General features: G+C 42.8%; 1 protein-coding gene across 2 annotated transcripts; it reads right to left on the minus strand.

The window, feature by feature from the left end:
* Positions 1–682: 682 nt before the first annotated feature.
* Positions 683–27,928, minus strand: cacna2d3 (calcium channel, voltage dependent, alpha2/delta subunit 3). Of its 2 annotated transcripts, XM_028965523.1 has the most exons (37): positions 27,802–27,928; positions 27,309–27,390; positions 24,650–24,766; positions 23,971–24,030; positions 22,509–22,671; positions 20,715–20,846; positions 20,355–20,415; positions 19,298–19,448; positions 19,145–19,219; positions 18,683–18,772; positions 15,022–15,135; positions 13,990–14,068; positions 12,771–12,904; positions 11,348–11,419; positions 11,126–11,206; positions 10,933–11,007; positions 8,325–8,408; positions 7,862–7,933; positions 7,703–7,764; positions 7,548–7,615; positions 7,417–7,462; positions 7,194–7,291; positions 6,101–6,194; positions 5,927–6,022; positions 5,723–5,844; positions 5,392–5,469; positions 5,245–5,306; positions 4,898–4,942; positions 4,425–4,487; positions 4,265–4,335; positions 4,092–4,167; positions 3,961–4,001; positions 3,804–3,859; positions 3,325–3,445; positions 2,232–2,344; positions 1,769–1,851; positions 683–1,429 (listed from the first exon to the last, which is right to left on the minus strand). In XM_028965523.1, exons 1-37 carry the CDS (start codon positions 27,900–27,902, stop codon positions 1,337–1,339), a joined length of 3,231 nt encoding a protein of 1,076 aa, XP_028821356.1. In that variant the 5' UTR covers positions 27,903–27,928; the 3' UTR covers positions 683–1,336. The 2 variants fall into 2 exon arrangements, 1 of the variants encoding a protein (XP_028821356.1); XR_003744153.1 differs by lacking the exons at positions 683–1,429; positions 1,769–1,851; positions 2,232–2,344; positions 3,325–3,445; positions 3,804–3,859 and having other exon boundaries at positions 3,962–4,001; positions 4,265–4,331.
* Positions 27,929–27,947: the final 19 nt, after the last annotated feature.

Below are 27,947 nucleotides of genomic sequence, written 5' to 3' on the forward strand. Positions count from 1 at the left end.
ACTTTTCTCAGTTCATGGGCAGTTATTTTGTGCCTTGGTTTTTCCACACGCTTCTTGCGACCCTGTTGACTATTTTGAATGAAACGCTTGATTGTTCAATGATCACGCTTCAGAAGCTTTGCAATTTTAAGGGTGCTGCATTCCTCTGCAAGATATCTCACTATTTTCGACTTTTCTGAGCCTGTCAAGTCCTTCTTTTGACCCATTTTGCCAAAGGAAAGTAAGTTGCCTAATAATTATGCACACCTGATATAGGGTGTTGATGTCATTAGACCACACCCCTTCTCATTACAGAGATGCACATCACCTAATATGCTTAATTGGTAGTAGGCTTTCGAGCCTATACAGCTTGGAGTAAGACAACATGCATGAAGAGGATGATGTACTCATTTGCCTAATAGTTCTGCACTCCCTGTATTGGTCTTTTATTGGAATTCCAATAAAATAGATTCATGTTTGTGGCTGTAATGTGACAAAATGTGGAAAAGTTCAAGGGGGGCGAATACTTTTGCAACCCACTGTATTTGTCTGTATCTGTAAATACACAGTGATTTTTAGTTAAGTGTAATTATTTCTGGCATCCAGAATATGAACTCAACAAAGTAAAAAAAAATGACCATGTAGCAACCCATTTCTTCATTCTGGACAATTTAAAGATCAATGAAGAGAATGTGGCCATAACTGATGGAAAATATGTTTATTCTAATTCTTCACATGTTTATATTTTTAAAGAGAATGATTTGTTAAAGCTTACAAAAGCAGTGTCAAAACAGGCAAGATCTCTGTCTTTTTTCAGTAAGCAGCTTTGTGTTGGACATTTTAAGTCTATGTAATAAATGCTCACAGATACAGAATAAATTACAAATGATTATCCTCATGCATCTTTTTTCATAACAGAGTTTCATAATTCAAATGGAATGACTTTAACTATTACAGACACACTGTAGTTCCACCAAATTTTTGTTATTTATCTGAAATCATCAGAGACAGTTCAGTACAACATGAAGCATTCCGTATCATTTCAGTAGTTTTTGTCCCCCACTTGAACCCCATTGTCAGTGTCCATATCAGCGTGTGCATGCTGCTCCAGTCTTGGTCTAGCTACATGAAGTGGATGGTGGGATTTTCTACCCTTGGTTTTGGCCGCTGTAGCAGCATGTAGCGTCACGTGATGAGTCGGCTGCGCTTGGCTGTGCGTTTTCCTCGGTCCTTGGCGATGGTGTGGTGTGCTTCCTGTCTGCAACTACAGCATTGTGTCTTCTGGTCAGAGGTGTTTTTTGTTTGTCTTCTGCATGATGTGCTGGGATCTAGAGGCTTCTCGTGGCAGTGGGGAAGGTCACCTTGTGGTTAGTATGGTCAGTAAGGTCAGCAGAACCGCTGTATGCCGGGGGTAGAGGTTTGCTGCCGCTCCACACTCCATGGGGTTTTCCTGCGGGACAAACAATTGACACACAACTGTTTTAAAGCTTCTGTTGTCATGTGACTCTGGTCAGGTGACGGCTGGGAAAACAGAACTGTGTGGTTCCCACAGCTGATAATCATCACCGACCTAGTGTTCGACACAGACGATGAATCCGATTTATCCTCATCCTCGCCCCTGTTTTCCTCACGCTCTACACTGATACAGCGGAGGTGTTACAGCATATGCATACGCTCTTTCTATCTCCTCCGTTCTTCCAATGTGATTTATGATTATAATTCATGACCATTTGCTTTTCAGACTACAGATTATTATATATCAAACTATATTTGAGAGCAGAAATTATACCTGAGGATGGAAGGGATGGCAGGATTCTGGCTTCTTCCTCTCCTTCTGAAATTTCAGACGATCACACTTCAGAGATTCGTTGTGTTCACAGAGGTTAAGGACAAAGAGGCTGGGCCCTGAGCAGTGGCAGCATTTTTTCTTCCACTTCCACATCTGACCATCAGAGTGTTTCAGAACCTAACTCAGGCCATGTTACTCATATGAACATAAATAACAGCCCTGTCTGTCTCACTAGAAGCACCACACGAGTATCAGAAATAAGACTGTACTTTGAGACATCCTGTTACATTACTAATGCACTGCAACAGTTGTCAGGTCACCCATTAATGAACTGACAAATATTCAAATACCACTAATAATGCTAAATATTAATAAACAATAATGTCATTTGGAGAACTGTACCACACAATCCATGTTTGAAGATATGTGTTTGACAAATGCTTTAAATTGTTTTCAAGGATATACATGATCTCAATTGGTTCCATGGTTATAGGAGAAGTGGAACTACAATCACATTTGTTGTCCACAACAACCATGAAGAGATTACTGCTTGGAATCTGCTGGATCACAAAAGTCCTATGGGGATAGAACAAACTCAAATTAAAATGATCAAATAATAACATATACATGCATCAATAAATTAAATAGCAAAAACAATAATAATAATAGTTCTGCTACTACTAATAATAATTATATTCATAATAATGTGTATGTCTAATCCTGGTGGGGATGCCTGAAATCTGTTTTTTTCCTACTCTTTTTATCCCTGCACCAAATGTATTCCTATTAATGGAAATGCTATACAGGCAATCTACATACCTCCCATTTTACAGCAAAGCTTCCCATAATCATTCATCTTGTAATGGGACATTAGATATTGAAGATGGGAAGTGACTGATGTCCTTTTTTACAACCCCAATTCCAATTAAGCTGCAAATCCTTTTCAACCTATATTCAATTGAATACATTACAAAGACAAAATTTGTTTGTTTGTTTTTGCAAACTAATTTTTAATTTGATGCCTGCAACACAAAAAAGCTGTGACAGGGGCAGCAAAAGACTGGAAAGTTAAATGCAATCCTGGGGAAGAATCTTGAGGTAAACATACACCATGCACACAAACACACACAGTGACAGACAGAACAACAAGACCGGGCCCAGAACACTGGTGCATGTACTCCTTTAAAGGAGGAACAACGGGTGTGAGTAATCAGGAAGGGGCGGGCGCGGCACTCATGCCCGGCAAGCGTGCCCAAATGATGCTGAACACCGGGGAGGATGGATACACTCAGTGGTAAACATACCCTGTCCCTGCTTTTTTGAGATCTTCCATCAAAATGAGGAAGAAAAATATGTAAATTGGATCAGTTTGAACAACCTTGTATTTGTAGAGTATTCCATTGAATAGAGGTTGAACATTGGCACATCATTGTATTCTGCTTTTATTTATGTTTTACACAACGTCCCAACTTCACTGGGATTGGGGTTGTAAGTCACAGTGGTGTGGTGTGCTGCCAGGCCTCCTCATCTGATTCAGTTTTTTCTCTCGCCTGTACCTCGTGCAGCCATCGCAGTCTATGTTCCCAGCCGTCTCCTTGATGGTGCGCTCCGACACAAAGGCAGGATAGGCTGTGTCACACGGCACCATCATAACCTTTCCTCTTTGACTCCTCTGGGCTGGAAATATGGAACGCAGAGATCTGAGACACTAGCAGAGAGTTCTATTAAAATTACAGGTCCTAATAACAATTACGAGAACAGTGGCTTGTGTCTCAGATTATAAAAAGTAGTAATATGCTTCTTTAAAATCTCGACCGTAGTTCCCTGCATTTTGCTTTTTCCACACTTATTTGTTTACGTCCCCATTCCCCCTAGACCAGGATGTAACATCAGAAATATTGTGATTATGTCACTAACCCTAACCCTAACCTAACCCTAACCACACAATGAAAAACATTTGGAGGGATCTGGTTTCAAGAACAGCCTGAGCTGATGCAGACGTTCACAAAGACACAAACACGTCCATAGTGCTCACCTCTGACCCCAAGGTCAACGTTCCACCAGCTATACAGATTAAACTCAAGCAGAAAACTGAGACAAAAACACAAGTGATGCATTAATGGAATACATTTCTGTTATAGGTGATGACTGAGATATCATTTTACATCACTTTATCACAATTATCTGCTCACATGACGAGTTCAGTAAGAAGCCATTTCAGTGCAGAGAATGGCTGAAAAACACAAGCAAAACAGAAAGGAAGTGACCGAGGCTGAAGAGCCAGATAGCAACCAGTTTTGCTGTCTGCAGCAGAAATACTCACATCTAACAGAGCACCAACGCTGTCACTGCTCCCTGCATATTCTTTACACATGGCCTGGTAGTCATACAGAGTGATCCTGCCACAGAGTGGAAGACCACAGGGCCATAAATGTTACCTATCTGAAATTTAAAAAAAGCCTATCCATGTGCATGTGTGGTTTTGTCATTTCTCACTTTTTAAATGATCCCATTAGAAGCAGCTTGTTCATCACCGCGCCTTCCACCTCTCCAAAGAACAGGCCTGTCTGCAGGAAAGACACAATGAGGTGACAGATGTGGAGCAGTAATACGATAACAGAGGCATTTGTGATCTTCAGTGATTATCATCCTGTACCTGAGAGTAGTCCTCCGAAACCAGGATAAATCCATTGTTGTCAATAAGGTAGCACTTGATATCCTGAAAAAAAGGAGAAATTAAGCTCATTACAACACAGCCAGGGCAAAACCGGAAAAGGGATACAAAGGGATAAATGCACAAAGAAGGATGGAGGCACGTCACTGCTTTAATCAAACCACGCTACTTTGCTCTTTTTTTCCTGCTTTTTTTTTTCAAATTGAATAAAACAGGAATCTGACCTCCCTATTGATATTTTTGCATGAATAAAACCACACCTCCCTCGCTGATTCTGGGCTTCATATGTCCACCATAAGCCCCATTCACTTCCACTTTCCTTTACATAAAGCACTACTGACCCCTGGTGGAGCTTGCACACTGCCAGTAGGGGACAATAACGAGATGGGGAACAGAGGAGGAATCTTCTAGAACATTTGTTGATATGAATGCAGCAATAAGCACATAAATATTACCTCATTATCACAGCTAATAGAGCATTTTCCATCCAGTGCTGCACACTGCAGACAGAAAATCACATTTTTATATTATGAACAATGGTAGTTATACGCAACATATGCACATATTGGCACAGAACATAAAATTGTAAAACTGATTTGTCTTTCTGATTTGTCTTAATAGCCCAAAGCTATTTCATTTTTATGCATACATTTGTCCCCACAATATGATGGATGAATCTTTAATAAGTCTGAGGCTCATACTGATCATGAGATATTATACTTATTTGATTTTATTTCCACTTTGAATGTATGAGGTTGTTCTTATTTTAACCAGCTGGAAGTGTTATGGAACAGGCACTTGCCTGTCGGCTAGCGGTCCAGAATTTTCTCTGGAAGAATTCCAACTTCATCTGAATCCCTACCGCTGAAAAAAGACATAAGAAATTCTCCACAATTAGTCTCTTTTGCATTTCGAGTTTTATTAATTTGTGTTCTCAGGCCCATATTACCTGCTACAATAGGCGACTTCCTGTCATCTAGCAACTGGATTGCAGTACTGGCCAAAACAACACTTTTATTCTGTGAAGCTTGAAAAACAAACTCATGAATCAAATCTGATACTGTCAGAAAGTTTGGAACTTATTTGAATTCCTTAGAAATCTACACTGACCCTAATGTTTACCATGTAACATTCAAATAGCCTCATTGTTCTCTAGCTCCACTCTTATTGTACAGAATTAATGTATGGCACATGAATATCAGTCAGGGAAATGCTGTGGGATGAGGCTGGCTTTAAGTCATCCATCCGATTTAAAACATTAAAAACGCTCTTAAGCATACCTGATGTGAAAGGGATGGCATACACATAGGTCCCTGGAACTTGCTCCGCTGCTCGCCTGTACCACAGCGGGAAGTGGTCAGAGTTAAACACTCCTTCTTTGTCTTCAGCAGTCAGGAGATCCCTGTTAAGCAAATGACATGAACCAGTGAAGAGAACTTGCTATAAATGAAAAGAGGTTTGAGAAACTGCATTTATACACTCACTGGTTGGAAAGCTGCTCTTGGACCACAAACAGGTTGGTTCTGGAGAGGCCAGTGCGAGTTCCTAGAAAGGCGATCTCCACTCCTTTATCTGAGTTCCTGAACAAATCAAGGAAAAAGGGGTTTACCACAGAGCATGGCTATCACCAACAGTCATCAAGAGGAATGCATGCTCACTCTGATTTGTTGAGGGCCAGACCCGTCCAGTAGGCCTCCAGTGGAGCCGTGACCACAGCATCAAACAGCACCTGCTGAATCAGCTCCCTGTCACCTGTGGCATTCAGAGAGGAGTATTTTATACCCGCTGCATTCACTGATACTCATCACGCGGCCGTGCAGGACGAGTTTCAGTTCAGGTTCGAAGAAGACCTGTGATGTTCGGCTTCATCTGGGCATTGCAGGTGGTGCAGGCACAAGCTCAATTGACGGCAATGAAACCTGAGGGATTGGGGCCTAATATAACTAGGCTGTGCCATGGATGGGCAGATCGGTTCCCCAACTCGCAACCAGAGGGTCAGGCATGTATCCTGTGTCCCCATCAGTATGGAGGATTGTGGTGTTTGCGTGTTGTCTGTCTGTGTTTGTGCCTTATAGGAACGCAAGCGGTCTCAGGGACTTTCGTCAGCGACTCGTCTGTCCGTGTCAGAATCATGAATCAAATCTTCCAAGGCGTAGGACTGTGGGGTTGTCACAAGAGGGCAGCAGGGAGCTGCAGAGACACGCACCTCAGTAGGGGATTATTTTCAGCGCATGGCGTGGTGGCTTCTTTGTGCCTTTTTTACCTTTGTTGTCCCAATAAACTTAGTTATTTTCCCCTTGATTTCCATCATTCCATTCCCCCTTTGGTCCTGACAAGATCATATGACACCAACGAAGAATCTTGGAAAACTTCAGCTGCAGCCTGAAGAACTCATCAAGGACAAAAAAGGTGGGACTCCATATAAGAGGATCCCATCCTCATCTATGAAGAACACTTGTTTAGTGGTGGAGATTGGGTTTTCTACACATGCTGTGCAGCTGTACCTGAGGGAATAAACAACTGCAGATGTTCACACTGCAACCAGAACCATTGTGTTTGTCTAGGAGGAAGAACAGCTATAGAAAAGCTACTCTGCTGGCTTATTTTCAACACTGCAAAACTGGGCAAGGACCAGAACTTAGCAGATATTAACAATGGAAAAGCTTGGTAACCAACCTAGTAACCAACCAATCTTGTTTCTACTCCTGCAATTATTAAAAGCATATCACATTTAGTAACATTAATACTCACACTTGAGGTGAGTCTTACGTCCAGTCATGTAAAGTTTGATGGCCTGGATCTGGCTGAGGTAACGATGCTCATGGTGCTCATCTGTGTTACAGTAGGTCCTGTAATCACAGCACAAAAACATGTTCAGAGCTGCTACTGTCCAATGTGTCACCACTACCATGTATTTCCTGATCCTAAGCCCTACATAACTCTCTGTTTACACACACTATAACCCAGCTTTTACCATTCATCTGCCAAGGCCACATCTGGCTGGTCAAGATCGCGGAGGCCTGAAATGCACATGAGGGTCAGCAAAGCTTCAAGGCCAGATGGCTCTTTCACAGAGAAATGATCAGAACGTAGAACATTTCTCACCTGCTTCCACTGAAACATTTCCCTTAAAGAAATATTTCCCATGACCTCTAGACAGGGCCACCCCTACACTGAACACAGACACAGATCATTAATGCATCACTCACAAATATTTCACACAAACACATTCTCACATGCATTCTCTACAATACCCCTACCTGAACGGAGTTCCTCTGATGTCAGTGTAGTAGTAGTCATTGTGCATTCTGAGGACACGTTTCTGATCAAAACCAAAATAATGAAACGATTAATAATAAAAGCAACAGTGGGGCATCTTAAAAATTCATACACACAGCGGCCCGTGCCTGGGTTCTTACCCCCTTATCTACAGTTGTCTTCACCTCCATGGAAAAAGTCCCAGTTTTTCTGTTCACCATAGCATTACGCAGCTGGGACAAAGGAAAATGAATAACACAAAAATACAGGTTTCATTCAACACATATAGCTTATATTTAAGAAATCATAACCATAATAAATCTACTCTATATCGTGATTATTGCTTGAAGGCCTTTTTTTCATTATTCCAGTATTTATTATATATCCAGTGGAAACGCCATTAAACTGCTGCATGTGCAGTTTGTGGCATATAAGCCATATGCAGGCATTTTCAACAACAAGGATTGGCAAATTCTACTCATGCTCTAGGGACCACAATGTGGCACAGCAATTACGCTGTGCCCTGCACTCATTGGCGGCCCGCCACCCAGACTTGGATTCAGTGGTTATGGTGAGAGAGTGTTATCTAAATACACATATTTCAAAAGGGAGAAGGGCTCTTACGACATCATCAGTATCCTCCCACTCCACCTCAGACAGGTCCACGCTGCCGTAGTTGGGCTTTCTCCGCTTCTGGCCATCCTGGTACTGAGGAGAGAACATGTGCAGGTTACTGCCGGTTATGCACTGTGCAGTCACAGCCAGGGTCACGGGGTGAAATGAGGAAAGCAACGACACACTGCACTGGTGAATGGGCTGCTTTCTCCTGCGTTTGGTTCAGTCACAGGAGAAACATGTGTAGACCGGTTTTAGAGAAAGCAGCGATGCCACGCAGGGCAACATACAGGAGTACCACTGAAGAACATGAAAAGCAGACAGTTTCCACCCAGATGGTGCAGGATCTGTCCATTCAGAGCACTATTGCAGGAACTGGTGTAGCGTTTATATCAGAACCCTGGTGGGTGTTCACTTTTTTTTACATGATTGCAGTACTGCACTGTTGGAATATACAGTATGATGACACTAAGCATGTTGTATTTTTTATTTTTTTTTTGTTTTTACTTTCCAGCTCAGCTCTTTTTGGCTCTTTATTTTCAAATGAAACCTTAAAGACCCACACCACCTTTATATATTACAAATTCTCTGAAATACCCTATTGGGTGTAAATCCCAGTCATCTACATCTCAACAAACAGGAAATTTAGCAGAATTAGCTGATTTTAAGATAGAATTGTGTGTGTGGGTGGGGCTTTAAAGTGATTAAGGGTAGTTAATGTATGTAAGATTAAAATGGCTTTTCAGTGCAGTCAAACACAGTTGTGCCCACAGCAGTCTGACGTTAACGTTGTAAACCCCAGCTGCTGAGAGGCTCACACTTAACACACACCAGCATGGCAGTACTGTACAATAACACACACGGTACAACAGCAAAAGTTACACTGACACGAACACACACAGTCACACGGTGACTGGATGCTATCGATGAGGTTCTGCGTAAAGGGTGGGTTACCTCCGTGTTAACATCAGAACTGGAAGGCACATGAATGGGCTTTACTCCTGCATGCATATACCAGAAGGGGAGAGGGTCGGGATTACAGCAGGTACCGGAATCACACTCCACCGCCAACCTGCCTTCAGCGAGCCTGCCACATTGCTCGGACATTTCACCCCTCATTGCTTCTCTCTCTGGCCCTGTTCAGACCTTGCAATAACGCGTGTATGTTTCTAGACTTGGCCTATATCATTTGAACCTGTAAATGACTGACAGCAGGCTGTCATAAGGACAGGATGTTTAGTTGACTTCACAGACAAACAAGTTGATCATAAAAGTTGTTTGGGACCTATGGGTGGCAGGCAGTCATCTAAATGTGGTGGTTTCATGTGTTTTAGGTGAAAATTATTTCTTAATGCAATGTATGAACAGGGTCTCTGTAGAGTGATGGAGTACAGGTAACCAACACCGGAAATTTCCATTATGATACGTCATGCTGAAACAGCGGTAACCTGCACTCAGGTTTCATTTGCATATTTATGAACAGGGTTCAGACAGTTCTGTGTTTTCAGAATAACTGGAATTTAACATATTCCTCCTGCTTTCACAGGCAGATTAAATGCTATCTTGATGTTAGATGGAGGTCATAAGTCAACAGTTTTTACTTATGGAATTAATACTATTATAACATTTTTATTTTATTTTTTGGGTTCATCCTAACACTTCAGATCTGATGAAAGAACATGGTGACTACGGCCCATGTCCATATAATGTATACCCAAAACTAATGGTGTGTCTGAAATCACATACTTCTGATATTTGCATATATTAACTTCATTTGAAGGCATAAATGTGTCACACTGACAATGCTGGCACTATGTTGTAGTGTGATACGGGTTCACCGGGTCCACAAAAACGGAACACAATTTGTAATACGAGAAAAAAGGCAGGACACAGCACACATGTTACAGCACACCTGCTAAAAACTTTCACTTTGGAACAGGGTTATATGGGTAGTGGTGTAGGGTGTGGCTGGGTGTCAGCAGTGAGGTTGAGCAGTCTGACGTCCCTACCTCCTGGACATCTACAACACCTGCCTAGCCCGCCCAGTGGATCCCATCCACTTTTCACACAGCTTTTGCGCCCCCCGCCCCCACCCAGTGATATCCAGCACGATTCACTACCAGAGGGTCACCACAGCTACCAACACCATAAGTGCCATTTCACTGAATTGTCATGCTCAGCGCTGTGCAGTACCTTCAAACATGGACATTGAATTTTGGACTTTCCTTCCACTACACCTGTTAAGACTATTTTTTCAGGGACAAATCAGTACCAACCCTGACCTGGCACCTATTGCATGCTGTACTCTACCCTGTACACATGCCAGGATTGTCAAGAAATCTGACTTTGACTTCAGATGTTGCTGCTGCTATTAGAAATAGAGGATTTACTATTTATACCAGTCACAGAACAATACATAGTGTACAATCTGTACACATGGAAGTGCTCTAATGAAGAATGTGATTTCAGACAACTGGGTTCACTCTGCTGAACACACCCAGCAAAAAGCTGCTCATCACATGCTGTGCGAAGTGTGTTATTTAACCACTTGCGTGATTATGTTGACTTTGTTGTGTGGTTTCTTTTAATTTCAGTGCAGTGGGTTTCTGGTTCTTACCAGTGGCCTTAGTTCCGGGTGCATGAGAATGTAGCCATTATTAGTGATGGCAAAGGCATATCCATGGATTCCAAGCTGGAAAAAGAATCAAATAAATGAGGTGTTTATCCAGCAGTGCGCACCCAGGCAATATCTGTAACCGTGTGCTGAATATCAACAAAGTCCATAAAATAAAGCATTTAAATTTACATACTTTATGTTTAGGTACAACTTTCATCAGCTCCTGCACAGGAATATCAGTGCCAACCACACCCAGAAGAATTCCTTGGTTCTTCTATAGAGAAAAGTAAAATAAAGAGAAAAATGCAAAACCTTTACACGTGTGTGTTACACACACACACACACACACACAAAATAGAGTTGATGATGTTTGATTAAAGTGTAAATGAGGTGTGTGTGACGTGCAGATGCAAACCGTCTCATTCTTGGTGCTGAACACTGGCATGGCAACAGTGGTCACTGGATTCAGGCCTCTGCTTTCCCTGAGCTGGTAATAAAGAAACACACACACACACACACACACACACACACACACACACACACACACACACACACACACATCATTAACTACACCAGTCATGTTTAATGTAAATTAATGGATTAATGGATTTAATGGATTATTCAACCAGAATGTTTATGAATATTCCATAATACATGCACATGCATTGTTGTACTGCTGCTGTCCTGAATGTGAGTAGGTCTGTGTGCGTGTGTGTGTGTGTGTGTGTGTGTGTTTGTGTGTGTGTGTGTGTGTGTGTATGCGTGTGAGAGAGAGAGAGAGTGTGTGTGTGTTACAGTGAAGGGTATTTGGTTTGGATGTATAGGATCTCAGCATCACTTGCAAACTGCTTCTTTCAAGCGATCTTTTGCTTTCTACTAAAAACGACCTTGCACTACCCCCCCCCCCCCCCCACACACACACACACACACACACACACACTCTTCTTACCTCACTTTCACCTCCCCCGCCCCCTTTTGCTCCCCTCTCTTGGCACCCTGTGTCAGTTTTATTACGTCTTAGGAGATAAAAGCCAATGATCCACAGAATGATGAATGGGGTGCCTCTGTGGCTCAGATACAGCAGTGCACATTCAAAGGACAGCCAGTTGTGTGTGTGTGTGTGTGTGTGTGTGTGTGTGTGTGTGTGTGTGTGTGAGCTGTGCGCACACAACTACACACTTCCAAAGATCCCATTTTTCTCACTTGTCTCACAGGTCCAGCATAGAGCTGCAATTCCCAGAGAGACCAGCAGGGAGGTGACAAGCTCCAGCGCCTCTTTGTCAGAGTACTGGAGTTCCTCCAAACTGCTTTGACCCCAGTTTTTACCCCAGCAGGAAGGTACCGGATCTCATGGACAGAATGCAGCACTACCCCTGCATCCTTGTTGCTGCAGGTGCATTATAATGTAAAACCTTGTGTAATTCTGCTGTTGCATGTTCTGGTGCTTAAATAAACCTCATCTGGCGGGTAGCCCAGCTGAGGAAGAGGCACGGTGGCGGAGGAGTCATTTGTACAGCAGAACTAATGAAGCTCCTAATGAGGAGTCATTTCTGCAGCATGAAGGGTAATGAAGAAAGAGGACACACCACAAACACACATTATAATTCTGCACCTGAAACCATACACACATTTCCACACACTTTCTGCTGTATTCAACAAAAGCAGTGTAATACTATCATTTACACACACACACACACACACACACACACACACACACACACACACACACACATGTATTATACTACTGCACGTTGTTCCCAGCTGTAACTTCCTCCACACATGGACACACAGGTCAGAGCAGCAGCTGATGCACACTTTCGGTCTCCGGCGTTACTCACTGTGCTGTCCACGTATGCCTCGGTCCAAACGGTGTCGTGCTCGTGGTCGATGACTTTAGGACGACTCATGACATGAAGGTACCGCATCACATTCTCCTGCACATCTGCTAGTGTTGAGATCTGAGTAAAATAGCCTACAGGAATTATAGATGTATTACTGCAGTGGGCCGTAGTGCACAAAACACACACACACACGCATATATAAAGTGTCATGGATGTATTTAAAGTGTACAGTGTATAGTAATTCTAATACTGTAACATTATAAACTGCAAAGCTCAAATAGGCACACACACTCAGAAACACCCCATTCTGCAGGCAGTGGAGCGCTGCATGGGAGCCATCAGCGGCAGCAGCCAGGGGAAAAGCTCTGACAGGAAGAGTGATTCAGGGGGGTTTGATCTTTAACCCCAGTGTGACAGGCCTGTGCTGCAGTTTTACAGGAGCAGAGAGCAGCATGGGGGTGGTGGGCTCCACTAGGCGAGCTCACTCGTTTTCACTGATTACATCTTTAATTGAAACTGATTTAATGGGGTTAGTTGCATGATCACAATAAAACACCAGTGTCAGATCAAACATGTTCACATTCAAAGCAAACAGAGCAAAGGTAGGATATTCATATTTTTGTAAACTATGTACAAATGAAATAACTGTCACAACAACAAAAATAATAGATACATAAATAACAATAATGATAGTTCCAGTTCAGAGTGCAGAGGTAGGATATTCAGTCTCTGTTTTCAGAATGATGGGCAAATGTTACCACAAAAGTAAAACAACTAAAATATTATGGTGAAATAACAGAATTGTGTTACTACCAATAGTACTACTACAAAATAATAATATTAATAATAAGAAGAATAAGAACAGAATTGAATTTATTGAACATATTTTTCCCTTACAGCAATGATAAGGCATGTCGCCTGCAGCTCCCCACACATTTATATTGGGACAACGTATGATACATTTCTAATGCTGAATACACTACAGTAAACAGCACGGGATATAAACAGGACAGAAAGACAGAGCTGCTCTTTCTGCTCTTGACCAGCCTTTTTGTCAACGTGGTGGAAAAAAATCTATAATGATCTTGACTGGACCTGAGTAGGTAATGATGACTATTTCTGCTGGATATATACGTAAAAGGTTGGTATGCATGATTCTTTATATATAAAATGGGTAAGCACCCTTTCAAATTATATATCAGTAGAGGAAACCAACCTTTGTTGGCACAGGCCATCCATTTCAGGTTGTCAGCGAAGGCTGACTCCCGTCCAATCAGGTAAGGGAATATGCGTACCTGTGCATGTAGAGTAAGAGAGGGTCTGTAAGACATGTGAAAACACCCTGCTGTTCAAGTTCTGGCAGTACATTATTACACTATCTAGCACCATTTTCATCGTTCTGTCCTGTTAGCACATGTAGTTGTGTTGTTTTTCTGTTGCATCATGGTCCAGGCGGGACGTCGTATCCTTTGACTGTGTAGATGGTTGGAACGACAATAGTTGACTTGGCACTGTTCAGTATATAAATTGGGCAGCCATCCTCCTGAAGCGATGGCGGCCGGTGGAGGGCGGAGGCCTGCGTGTGCTGCCGTGAGCGTGGCAGGAATCCCTTGGCCGCTGCACTCAGCTGAACAGTGTTGAAGGGTAAATCTGTGTCCACGCGCCCCTCCTCTCCTCTGCCTCCATTTCCCACTACACTGCTCCTGTCTCCCAAGAATAAATGGCTTTTGATTTCCCTGCCATCCGGCCGGCGCGCCAGGCCTGGCTTACAGCGCAGGGAGCTTCGCCGCGGCTCGTGTTTGGCTCTCCTGCAGAATGTAAAAACGCATTTTCCTGCTCACTGAGTTGGGCTACAAAATCACCTCAGCCTCTCTCATGTTCGCCCGAGGTTCAGCATACAATCAAATAGGGAGTATGCACGTCTGTTCCTGGACCTGTGCAAGCACACACACACACACACACACACACACACACACCCTTGAGGTGCTAAAAACAGTTTATTCAACACAGACCTCCGGGTACAGCGGAATGTCACTGTGTGCTCACTCAGCATTTCTCAAAAAGACCCGTAATAACCCATTTCCTCAAAACATCACCGGAGGAAATCTGTAAGATCATCAAAACGTCGCCAGTGCAGAGAGTGGAGGGGGAGCAGAAGGAAGTCTCCTGCTGTGTGTTCATTAACAGTCATTCCTGGACTCATAACGTAATTAATGAGTGTTGGAAATGTAAAATTAGCATCACTCACCTTCCTGTCCGGCCAGTTGAACTTGGCAAAAACGTCGTCATACATTTGGGTTGCACCGTCTGTCACCAGCATGATGGCCTGACTGCACACACTGCCACGGCCCGTCTGGTTGAACTGCAGGGAACGCATTACACAGATACTGCAGCACAGCTACTGAAGTCAAAAATCAATCTGCCATAAAATTTTAGGTTGTTTGATCAATTTAGTGAAACAAGAACTCTCAACTTATGAAGTGACTTTTGTATTGCAGCGTACAATTAAAAATACTCAGCCTTTGCATTCTTTCATTATAATTGATCAAGACACATCTTAAAATGAATAGAAATGAAATAAATGTAGATACATGGAGGAAAGTAAAGGAACAGAAGACGCCTTCAGAAATATCTCGAAGAAGCTGTTCCCTCCAGGAACGCTTCCTTTGCCGGGACCTCTGGGGACAGAGTGTGATGAGGTCTGATCTCTCTGTAAATAAAGGCAGCAGCAGCAGCCGCCTGGTCGATGTGGACGCATTGTTGTAATTAAGTGGCATATTGACCCATGACAGGGAGAGGGTAGAAACAAAGCAATCACCGCCATGTTAAAGGCTGCCTTTCTTCTGAGCATGCCCACTGCCGACGTGTTTTACACAAATCAGCAGTAGAATTGCACTAGAAGTGTATTCTCACTGGTTTCACACTGCAAGATAGGCGCTAAATATATATGCATTAATAATGCAACACACACACTTCAACCAATTCACATGCCGCACTGTGTATTCCTGTTATGAGAGTGAACGAATGAGGCGGTGCTGGAAGTCTAGCCATCTTCCAGCCAATCAGATCTAAACATTATTTCATAGGTGTACACTGAGTGTATGCGTATGAATGCAGAGGGGACCCCCTTCATTTTTCATCTGAATGAAATCACTTGCCTTTGATTCAATAATGAGAGCTGATGTACTGGAATTTTGCTAATTTCATGCTAAATTATTCTTGTGACGCTGTCAAAATTCTACAGCTGCTTTGCAACCATACAGACAGAGATTTATTTCTTGGTTTTATTTAGTATTTAGTATAGTAAATGTATTCTTTATTAATCATCTTTCTGGCAATGTTGACTATGCCCCCTACACAGTGCCCATAATTTTCTGCATAATGAAAGATTTGTACACACATCTTTCGATAGATTATTTGAATGTGAAGTCTTATAAAGCATAAGTTCAAAAACCTTCTTTTGCAGATTTGTATCTGTAGCTAAGTACTTTGGCCATCAAATTCTATCCTGGCTATCGTACATTAATCCTTGCTTTTGCCTGTTTCCTGGCATGCAGGAGAGGGTGGAAGAACTTTTTAAGAATGAATCTTGTTTTGGTGATAGATTCCGTTTAGTTTCTTCTGACCATTCAGACAGCTACACATTATCAGCTGAATTTAAAGGCCATCCGTAGGCTCAGCTGATTACCATATTTATTGTGTAACTTAATTAAGTAGAAGAGTGGAGATCTGAGACGACGCTCCACTGACTGGCCTGACAAACGGCAGATAAAGAAAAAGTGAACGGACTTTCAGCCCTTCTCTCTCGCACATTGTGCTTTATTAATCAGTCCTGTTAATTACTGCTATTAATCACGCCTCAGGATAGAAGTGTCAGCATGTGGAGGGTGGAAAGGGGCACAGCAGTAAAGCATCGAAGCTACAGAGCGGCACATGCGCATACACACACATACACACAACTCATAGATGCATGTTCAAACACACTCATACATATACAAAGACAAACATATTCAAAAATACCACTTTACTTGATGGACCACTCTTGCAGATGGAACACTTATTCAGAAGTAAAAGACACAATATTGACACAATATTGTCTCCACACTGTAAAAGTAACTTCCTCAATGCAACGAAATGGCAAACACTACACACCCGGCGCATGAACAACAGATGTGGATGCAGATCAAAACCATCCTTTCGCAATGTGTACACTACAAACACGCATTGGTGATGGAGTCATGTGTGTATAATTTGATTTAATTTTACAGTTAAATCTTTATAAACATATAGGCATATGCATGTTCTGGTATGCTATATATTCAAACCTGATTGATGTTGTGTCTATGTACAAATAAATGTATAAATGTACAAAGTGGATGAATTTGGCCAAATACTTTGATAAGTGATTTGCACCTGCAGTACTTATTCTGAACACTAGATGACAGTGTAATACATAGTCCGTAAACTGTTGGAACGAAATGAACTGGTGAATGAGTCTGCGAGCCATTCGATGAATCCTTCTGAACTGCAGTCGGGTCGCCATGATCAGTCACTCTGTATCTCAGAGACTTTTAGTGTCTCAGGTATTGGTCATCTGATATCACTGATAACCTGAGAAGATGGTACATTTACATTCATAGCATTTATCAAACAGCCTTATCCAGAGTGACTTAAAATCAGTAGTGACAGGGACAGTCCCACTGGAGACTATCAGTATTCATAATGTCTTACACATGAGTGTCTTACACACTAGACTACTAGTGAAAGAGAAAGTGAAGTGTCATTGTCATTGTGAAACACTGCAGTGTGTAGGGACGGTGCATTGCTTGGTGGCACCTCAGTCAGGATTCGACCCGGCAGCCCTCTGATTACGGGACCACTTCCTTAACCGCTAAGCCACCACTGACCAACTACCGCCCTGTTGTTGGACAGTACAAGCTTCTTTCAAATGTTTGCTTCATGTATCAGGGTGATAATGCTCCAGTACACACAGCAAGTCTGGTGACAGGGTGGTTTGATGAACATCTTCCATGAACTGCACAATCATTAGAATTAAAAAGTATTGAGCCACTGTGGGGTATCTCAAAATCCCTCACTTTCAGTTTCATTTTCCACCTTCATTACATAAAAACCCTATACAAGTACCCCATACACACACTCCTGCACAAACACACTTACATGCAGACACATGCTCAGACATACACAAATCTTTACTGCAGAAAGTTTAGGACCTTTTGTCTGAAATTCCACACTATGCAGTCTATGCAGTGACCATATTGATGAGACTGTAGTTTTACATCAAAAGTGAACATAGTAGGGTTCACTGGAAAGGGGGGGTCGCTGTTCACTGTGGGACAGATTGCATTCACGGCATGTAACGAATCTGACAACGCTCCTCCCTGTCACCCCCAGTCTCAGTCTGCTGCTATGCTGGAGCAGTCCGGGAGACACAAAATTATCTGACACATGACCTCCTTACAGTTCCTCACAACCTCTCTGATTCATCCTAATCACCCTGATGGCCACTCCAAATCAGTTACATCATCAATTAACTAATGTGTGGATTTTTTCTAATGCAGGCTGGCTCGGGTGTATCTGCTGGTATAAATGGAAAAACTCATCAGGAAGTTACCAGAAAGGTATGTGGTGTAAGGCAAGACTTTTAAAGTTTTCAGTCTTTAAAGAAATTAGCCACAGCCAGAGCCACAACAGAATGAGGTTCCTTTTTTGGCAAGCTTTTTATTGCTATAAAGACAGACGGTGGCTGCAGGTTTAGCATTACAAAGCAGAGAAAAGAGGAGCAAGATAAGAGCTGTGATAAACAGACAGAAGCCAGAGAGTGAAATGAACTGAGTAGTGTGAGTAGTGCCAGAATTATCAGTCATACAGTAAGTGTAATGAAGACTTACATCACTGAGAATGGTAAAGGCTTCAGTCAGAGCATTGCCCAGCAGCCCAATACCTTTAGCAAACAGCTTGTCCAGATGCTCTCTGAAGTGCTGTAGGATAAAAGAGATGAAAGTTAGCTGTGTGGAACAGTGTATGGCAATGTGGGGCATTGTGGGACAGCACTGGGTAGTGTTGGGGAATGTTGGAAGGTATAGGCAAGTGTAGAACAGTTCACGGCTGTGTTGGACATTGTTAAGCAGCATGGGCCACTGCAGGGCAGTATAGTGCAGTGTTGAGCATTGTTGGGTAGTGTAGTGCAGTCCTGGGTAGAGTTGGGCAGTATGGGCCAGTATAGGGCAATGTTGTGTGGTGCTGGGCCAAGTAGGTGTGTTTTGGGTGGTATGGGCCAGTATAGTGCAGCGTAAGCCAGTAGGATCATATTGCAGGGTCTGAACAGAGTCTCAGTAATTGAGGGAACTCACATCCTTATTGGTTCTGTCAGCTTGGACCAGTGTTCCATTCAGGCAAGGCTCCACATAATGAATCTCCTGATTGTACTGTGGTACAGACACACACACACATCACACACACATCAGTCACTAACAGGGAAGTACTGTTCTGTCAATGTGACTCACTGCGATGATGTTGAAGAAATCATCATCTCCCAGTGTATCCAGGATAGAGGAGACGGTCTGGCGGGCAATGGTCAGTCGGAGGCCTTTCATGCTGCCACTCACATCCACCAGGATAACCACGTCCTTCGGGGAGGTGGCTGCCTGAATGTACCTGAGACACAGAGAGACGCAGTGCAGTGCCAAAGCAGCAGCTGTGTGAATAGGAAGAGCTGGTGATTCAAGAAATATGATCAACTATGTGAAATCTCTGCGGATGAGATGTTGACATGTCAGAGTTACGTGTCACACAAAGGCTGCTGCTCTGGAGTGCCATTTAAAATGAGCTTTGTCTGGTTATGTGTACATGGCCACTTTTGGAGGGGGTCATGGTAACAGCAATGTAACATTTGTCTGCTGGGCAAAAGAAGCTAGAAAGACAGAAGAGGGAGAGGGAACAGAGGGGGAGAGCTCGACTAATTAATTGATTACAATGGAACACTTTATTGTCTCCTCGAGGGATTTTGTTATAGCAGTGAGACATCTGCACTAACATGGATCATTATGATGCTATTATGCAGCACACAGCAGACCCGCCGACACAGTGGGTGAGCAGGAAACCTGACACAGCAGAGCCAGTGGGACACATGCACCGTACAGCATTCAGATAACACAGAACAAAAGATAAGTGCAAACACAAGGAATATACATAACATTTACAGTACTGTGCTCCAATATAATACAGTGAAAACAGATACACTCTTCATCTAAGCTAATATTGCTTTAACTGCTAATAATGTTTAATTTTATTTTTACATCAAAAATGTCCTTATTTATTTAATTACCGACATTGTGTATAGGTAAAGAGACTATTTTTCACTTTTTTATCATTAAAATGTAATATGTGTCCCTTCCTAAAGAATTTCAGAGTTACTGTTGGAGATTCAAATTATAAAGCATAAATCTTAAAATATCTGAATTTTATATGTAGCCAAACCAACATGTTAAAGAATGAATTATTATTCATTTAAGACTTTTTAATGTGCAATGTTAAAAAATGCTTTAACGGACAAATGCCTACCATTTTCTGTTGCGACAGTCAAACGCAATGACCCCGTGTTCATCTGGATGCCATTTAACCCCTGGTTAGCAGGAGCAGAACATAAGACACATTAAAGCCTGGAAGCTGGTACAGCAAAATTTCTGCTTATTTTATATATTTGATCAGAGAGAAATTGCTGTCACAACAAAAATTATGTTTTAGTTTTGTTCATTTAATGCAGTAAATACAATTACACAAATGCATAGCTCTACTCTGTTCTGCCATTTCTATTATTGGCATAAGAGTTCATGCAAAATATAATGACTTCTTTATTCTGAGAATAATTATTTGTATAAATACTTTGTAAGCACATACATACACTGAAGAGTAGAAACTCACCAGGGTACTGTCGAAAAAAACCCTTGGCACTTCCAAAGTACTGCCAAATGAGTGAAGGGTCTTTTTCAAAATTGTCCACAAAAACTTTATTTAGTGCTTCAGACCAGTGCACCCCATTCACAATGTCAGGGTCTGAGGGACAGGGAGAGAGAGAGACTTTAAAGCCGGAGCTGGAACAGAGTGACCCATTTCACCTTTGACCTCCCTTTTACACTCATGAATGAACAACAAAGCTCAGCCTAAAGCACAACAGCCCAGTCTGTTCCTGTTCTGCACAAAAGGCAGCAGGAGTCCATCAGGCCCTCAGCTAATGTCCTGTGGAACACAAAGGGGCGTGTAAAGAGGTTATAAAGGGTCTATTACAGAGCACTGCGGAGGAGCACATCACCCCTACCAGTGACAAGGACACTATCGACCCCACACTGACACTGACACCAGTTATTCAAATTCATTCATTTTTACTAATGAGCCTCTGAAGCATGGAGCCTTCTGTAGGGTCGGCTTAATGACGGAATATTTTGCTCAAAAGGACTTATAAATGTCATAAATGTGTGTTGCAAGTGCAGAGGTAGCGTGCGCCTCATAATTTAAAGTATGAACCTTGCTTAAAGTTTTAAATATTTTTGGGCAACAAAGGTTTGAAATATTTTAAAGATGTGGAGCTGGCTGTGATGCACCCGTGCCACTTGGCTCACCCAGATGGCACCTATTCACATGAGTGTTGGGTCCTGATCACACACCATTCATTAGGCTTGGTTGATCAGGACCCTTTAAATCTACACAAGCAGGACAGGCAGGCTGTCCCGGATTAATGGCTATGTTTTGTGTGCTCTGCTGTTTGTTTAGGCCATCGTGTCATTCTACTTTTCTTTATTAAATTTCACCATTTGATAATGTTGAGCATTTGATCCTCTCGCATTACACTGGCAGCAGTTGTGGTCTGAGTCCCTTCCTGCAGCAGTTTATAAAGGAACTCCTGTCTTTTAATTTAATGGAATTTCAATTAATTTCTCTTTATCTTGCTTTAATTAACTTAAACACACCCTGGTCAGTTACATTAGCGGCAATAATGAATGTGATGAAACTGTGACAAAAATGCATTTCCACAAGCATGCCATAGAGTACAATAAATATTTAAAAAATGATCCACTTCAGAGTGCAATATTTAAATGTATTAGTTTAATTAGTACATTAATAATACATTATTTGTCTCTTATATTTTGCACACAAAACATTTAAAATATATTTAGAGTACAATAAAATAAAATAAAATTTCCTATATTCTAAATATTCAGTTAAGTTACCCTTTTCACAAAGGAAATCAGGACTACACATCAAATCATTTTCCAATCAACAGCCACCCTGTCATGCATAACCCTAGGGGACTAAACTAGGGACACATGTGACAGTGTGTTCTGTGGTGCCGGTCCCAAGCCCGGGTACATGGGGAAGGTTGCACCAGGAATGTGCGGACAGCCAGACAGGTTAATCCGCTGTGGAAACCCCTAATGAGAGCAGCCAAAGGAAGGAGGAGGAGTTAAAATGTCATGCTTGTGTCCGGCGTCGGTGACAGGCCTCACGCTACTGCAGCCACCCTGCCATCTGTGCTGTCTGACCCACGTCTCCGCAAGTTGCAGTTGACGTATTATCAGTCAGAGCTTCAGTCTGGCTGTGTTCAACATTGATGGAGACTGTGCCTTGCTTTTGTCCCCAAAAAAATGGGTTTTGATTCTGCACATGGAAAGTACCTCATCAGCAGCTGGACGGGCAGCACCACACGGGCCCAGTAAATACCTTTGTTGTACATGTTGGTGGGCACTTGGACGACGCTGAGGCTCAGGTTGACGGAGAGGTTGTTGAAGTGGTCGTTGGGCTCCAGGAGGAACTCGCCCCCCAGCTCCACGCTGTTGCCCCCCTCGTCCACCTCATTGATAAGCACTGCATTGAAGTACTCGTACTGAGAAGCAGAACAACATGGAAAACGTGAGGGCGGTCTCTCCACAGGCCTCATATGACAGCCCTCATAGGAGGACATCCACACTGTAAAAAACAAAACTGATGTAATCTGTCACATCTAATATTTTAGTATAGCCGTAATGTGAATAAACGTGTTACAGCAGGTTTGTTTGTTATTTACATTACATCAATGCTAAAATATTAGGTGTGACAAATGACTTGCACTTTTTTAAGTTTAGCCAGTGTTCACTTTTTTTAAGTGTAGAGAAATTCTCCAAAAGTTACAAATTTAATCTTCAGGTCAGCTAAGAAATCTGTGTTTTCACAGATTTCTTTTGTGGAAGCCCGACTCTCACCTCCCTGCCCCTAGATCCACCTTCACAGAGAAAGATTTTTATTGTGTTTTATTTCTACTCTGTAGTTATCGATTTGTGAGAACTGTGTTCTTCAGTGTGTGTGTGTGTGTGTGTGTGTGTGTAAGACTCAAGGCTGAGCTCAGGGGCAGGAGGGAATTGCAGCCATCACCATAAAGCCAATGACAGCTCATACCACGGCTGGTCGCCTCAGTGACGTGCTGGGGGACCGGGAGGAGGGAGGAGGACGTGCTCTCTCAGCAGATCGGAGCCACGCCGGCTCCAGGGCTCCTCCCAGAATCCGGACAGTAATTCCGCTTTAGCTGGGACTGTCCCTCCTTCCCCTCTCCTTCATCCCTCTCTCTCGCCCTCTCTCTCATTCTCTCTGGAGCTGCCCCACACAGGGATACGGTGTGCGTCTTCCATCCAGCAGGAGAAGAACAGAAGGGCCTCCAGGACCTTCAGGCAAGTCTGCAGAGTCAAGGTTGCTCTGCGGATATGTGCTCCACCTCACAGCCAGCTTTCACTTTTCTAGAACATCTATCTAGAACATTCGGCTTTGTATTTTTCTTTGCCCTTTTTATTCATGTTATATATGTGGTTTTGTTTAAATGTTTTAGAAATTAAATTACATTATATTTCGATAAGTAATGTTCTCTAACCGGGTTTTCCCATAAAAATACGCCATTTAAAAAAGAGAATGTCCTTTTAAAACACGTGACAAAAAAAAGTCAAAAAACACGTGAAAAAAAAGTCAAAAAACGGAAATCAATAATAACATGACGACCGCAATCTGCTCAAATAAATTCATTTCTAAAGTGTACTTTATTATTATTATTTAAATACTATTTCTATATGTGCCGAGCGTTCTCACACAACGCCGCCGAATTATTAGAAAAATAATGCGTGCTGTGCGTCCATCATCATCATCATCATGAAGTTGTCACCTGCAGGTCCGGGTTCTCCTCGTGCTGCAGATGCGCCTCCTCCGCCGCTTCCACCAGACGCTTCAGAGAGAGATTCTATTACTTATTATAATTAAATACTTCACATAAAACAATACAGAAATTCTGGTGGAAAAACTAATTGTTCCAGTGTAACTTTTGCAAATCACACACACACACTCCCCACACCCGGCATCAGCCAGCAGCCACACACACACACACACACACACACACAAACACACACACAACACCAGGGTATTCCAGGGTATTACAGCGCGACGCAAATCCACCACAAAGCGCACCGATATCTTTAGAGAAACGAAAAAAATATGAATGAAAAAAGAAATTAAAAAATCACATAGGAAATAAATGTGACGCTTTCCGCTGCGGCGTCGCGCGTGTATGAGGAGTTTTTTTTAATAATTATTATTATGGGGCATCTGCGGCTGGAGATAACCTTATCTCCGACACGCACACGCGCCTAATGTCTAATAACTAATAAATTATGTCCAATAAACTAATAAATATCCACCCTGCAGCAGGAATAAAAGCGGAATCTGAACCGAAAAATAATTTAAATAAAAAAGTCATGCCGTGCAAAATGCGAAAACAAAACTCAACGTTTGTTCTTGTTTTTCTTCATATTATGAAGATGGTTATGATTTTATAACAGTGCTCGTACCCGGATGGCTTCTGCTTTCTTGCGGAACATCTCCTCCAAACTCTCGGCCACATTCTTCACCAGCTTCGCACCGTCCACTTCCTCCGTTCGGACCTTCTTCTCATATTCTTTATATTTCTACAAGAGAAAAACAGTACAACTGATTTCCGCACTTCAGCAAAATAAAACCAGCATGAATATGAAGACGTACTTGTAATATTAGTATTGTCATTATATAATAATGACCATTGCTTATCGTTATGATTATTAAATATATTCTTACAATAATAATTAATTTGTAGGATTATTATTAGTATTACTGGTATTATAAATGGTTCGGTATTATTTAACTGGGTCCAGGAAGACACACACACACACACACAGACACACACACTGCGGCCCCGGTGTGTAAGAGGCGGTTTCACGTGGTCCTGTAACAACACACACACACACTCGCGCCCAGGAGCGTCCAGGTAAGAGTGTGTATTGGTGATTTATTGGCTGCGGAAGAACTGGTCGGGGGGGGGGGGAGGGGGCGGTGCGCGGGAGAAAGAGCGTCACGTGACGCGGCTGGACGCGCCTGGAGAATGAAGTTCGGAGGAGGCATCATCATCATCATCATCATCATCATCATGATCCCCATTCACACACACAGAGGGAACATCCCTCCCCCACACCCACCCCCACAAAAACAGCAGAACACGCAGCGACAAATTACGGCTTGAAAGGGGGGGAGCGGGACCCGGCGAGGCGGAACACTTCATTTCACGCCCTGTCCTCCACGCAGCTCCTCTCCTCTCCTCTGCTCCCCCCATCCAACAGCCAGAGCTTTACCAGGGCGTCTGAACAAGCATCATCAGTACTGACGACCTCCGCCAGACACACACACACACACACACACACACACACACACACACTGACAGCAACACGCTCCTGATGCTGAGGAGAAGTGCTGAATCTGCACCTCCATCTGACAAGAAGACTCGCACACGTACAGTGCAGTTCATTTATTCCTCCTTTACACATTCACAAATACTTTACATAAAAAAACTATTTAGTAATAGTTTTAGTAAAACTAAGTAGCGTGTCACATTTCTATAACTTCTGAAAACATAAATCATGATGACATGAATTGTAATTCTATTTCATTGTTGTTGTTCCTTACTACAATTTTTACAATTTCCTTCTCACCATTACGGACACATAGCCTTAATAGTACATAATAAACACACACACACACACACACACAGTCCATCGTTTCAGACACACTCTTTGTGTGTATTTTTCCACATCATAAACACACAGCAGGGCGCGTATGCAGTGTTAGTGGGTAATTACGTGGGTAATGTGTGTGTGTGTGTTGATGGAAGTATTGGAAGCTCTTATCACTGGAGAGCAGTGAGAGCCCAGAGCTGATGAATGTTCAGCAGAGAAGGATACTTATCTCCACACATTCATCACTGCTCCCGCTCACCCCGACACTACAGTAACCACACACACACACACACACACACACACACACACTACATCCTTCACGGTTTTAAACCCAAACACTCATCTCCAAAAGTGTTCTGCTGAGCTCATCTGCTTACAAAGATCTGTAGGATCTTCTGACCTAAAGCTGCTGTGGTATTAACAGTCCCTGGATCTACAGCTCTACCCTGAATAAGAACACACACACACATACACACCTAAAAGCAATACACTCAGACGTGTACACGACGCCACCAAAACATGAGGGTGATGTTGAGGATGAAGTTGAAGCTTATTGTACTCAATTAATAAATAATAATAAAGGTGCCTATAATGGGTAAGGAAACAGACCTGTAATCTTGATCCGCCAAGGTGCCACTGAGGTGCCACTGAGCACAGCACTGTCCCCACACACTGCTCCCCGGGCGCCTGTCATGGCTGCCCACTGCTCTCCAAGGGTGATGGTTAAAAGCAGAGGACACATTTTGTTGTGTCATCGTGTGCTATGCTGCAGTGTTTCACAATGACAATCACTTCGCTTTCGCTTTCTGGAGCTGCTGAACAGGATGTTTTTGTTGGAATAATAATTATATTTAATTGACAAAAGTGGACAAAAACTTTGATCTTAAATGACCAAACACATAAATGTATTTTTGGGTGAATGGTTTGGTCAGAGATTAAAGGAAAAGTCCTCAGATTGTGTTAGAAAAGCAAAAGAAAAAGCAGTTTCACCATCTCCATTCCAACTCGTTTTTACTCTTATTTTGCACCATGCAGGCAGCACACTCTCATCTACAACCTTCCTTCCTTTGTTCAAAATCAGTCAGACATCAAGCCTCAGTAGCGCCCCCACAAGACCAGTTACTGCAGTAAATTCATCTGTCTGCAATCTCAACACACACACAAAAAGCCATGGTCCTTCAACACCCCCCTCATTCCGCCTTTCAGGGTTTGAAAATCTTGAGGGTGAACCAGGGATGCGGTTAATGGGCCATGGGAACACACACACACACACACACACACACACACAAGCAGCACAGCTGAGCCTCAACCTCACACACCTGAGTCTCTACACCACAACTCTCTGAAGCGTAGAAATCCAGAACACACACCTGGCACAACACACTGTGTGTCCAGCCGCAGTATCTGATGAAACGCGTGTGTGTGTGTGTGTGTGTGTGTGTGAGGAGAGAAATGCGACTCGTACCTTCTGCACCAGTTGGGAGCCGGAATATTTTGCAGCGATGGATTTAATTTCTCCCCCAAATGCTGATGCCCAGAGTTTCACCCTGAAAGAAGAAGAGATTACACACTTATCTCACACACCTTCATCACTTCATCATCAGCAGAGATATGAAAGCAACTCATCACAAGCACTCAGAGCTCATATTTTATACCACCAAAAATGCAGAAAAGAGTTCGAAAATGCATTTGCAGCACGTCATGACTCTGTCTTGTAGTGTAGAAATGAATGATGAGAAATAAGGTGCAGTAATAATATAAAATGGTAATTATTTACTCTCTGTACAACAGTTACAGTTTTAGGCATTTATTCAGCGTGGCCATAATCTGGCTCTGATAATCAATAATCAGTCCATATTACACATCGGAAACACACACACACACACACACACACGCACACACACTTCTTCTGCAGGATAATACAAGAAGTGTGATTTTGATTTAATTTCGAGACTCACACGGAGAGCGGGATTCCCGGCTGGGACGCGGCCACGTCCCCCACCGTGACGCCCAGGGTGAACATCCACAGCGGGAGACCCACGCAGCACACGCGCCACATCCTCTCCGTCCCGTCCGTTACCGGCGCGTGTCCGCTCGCCGCCGC

The sequence above is a fragment of the Denticeps clupeoides genome, chromosome 2, assembly GCF_900700375.1.
Source record: "Denticeps clupeoides chromosome 2, fDenClu1.1, whole genome shotgun sequence".
NCBI lineage: Eukaryota > Metazoa > Chordata > Actinopteri > Clupeiformes > Denticipitidae > Denticeps > Denticeps clupeoides.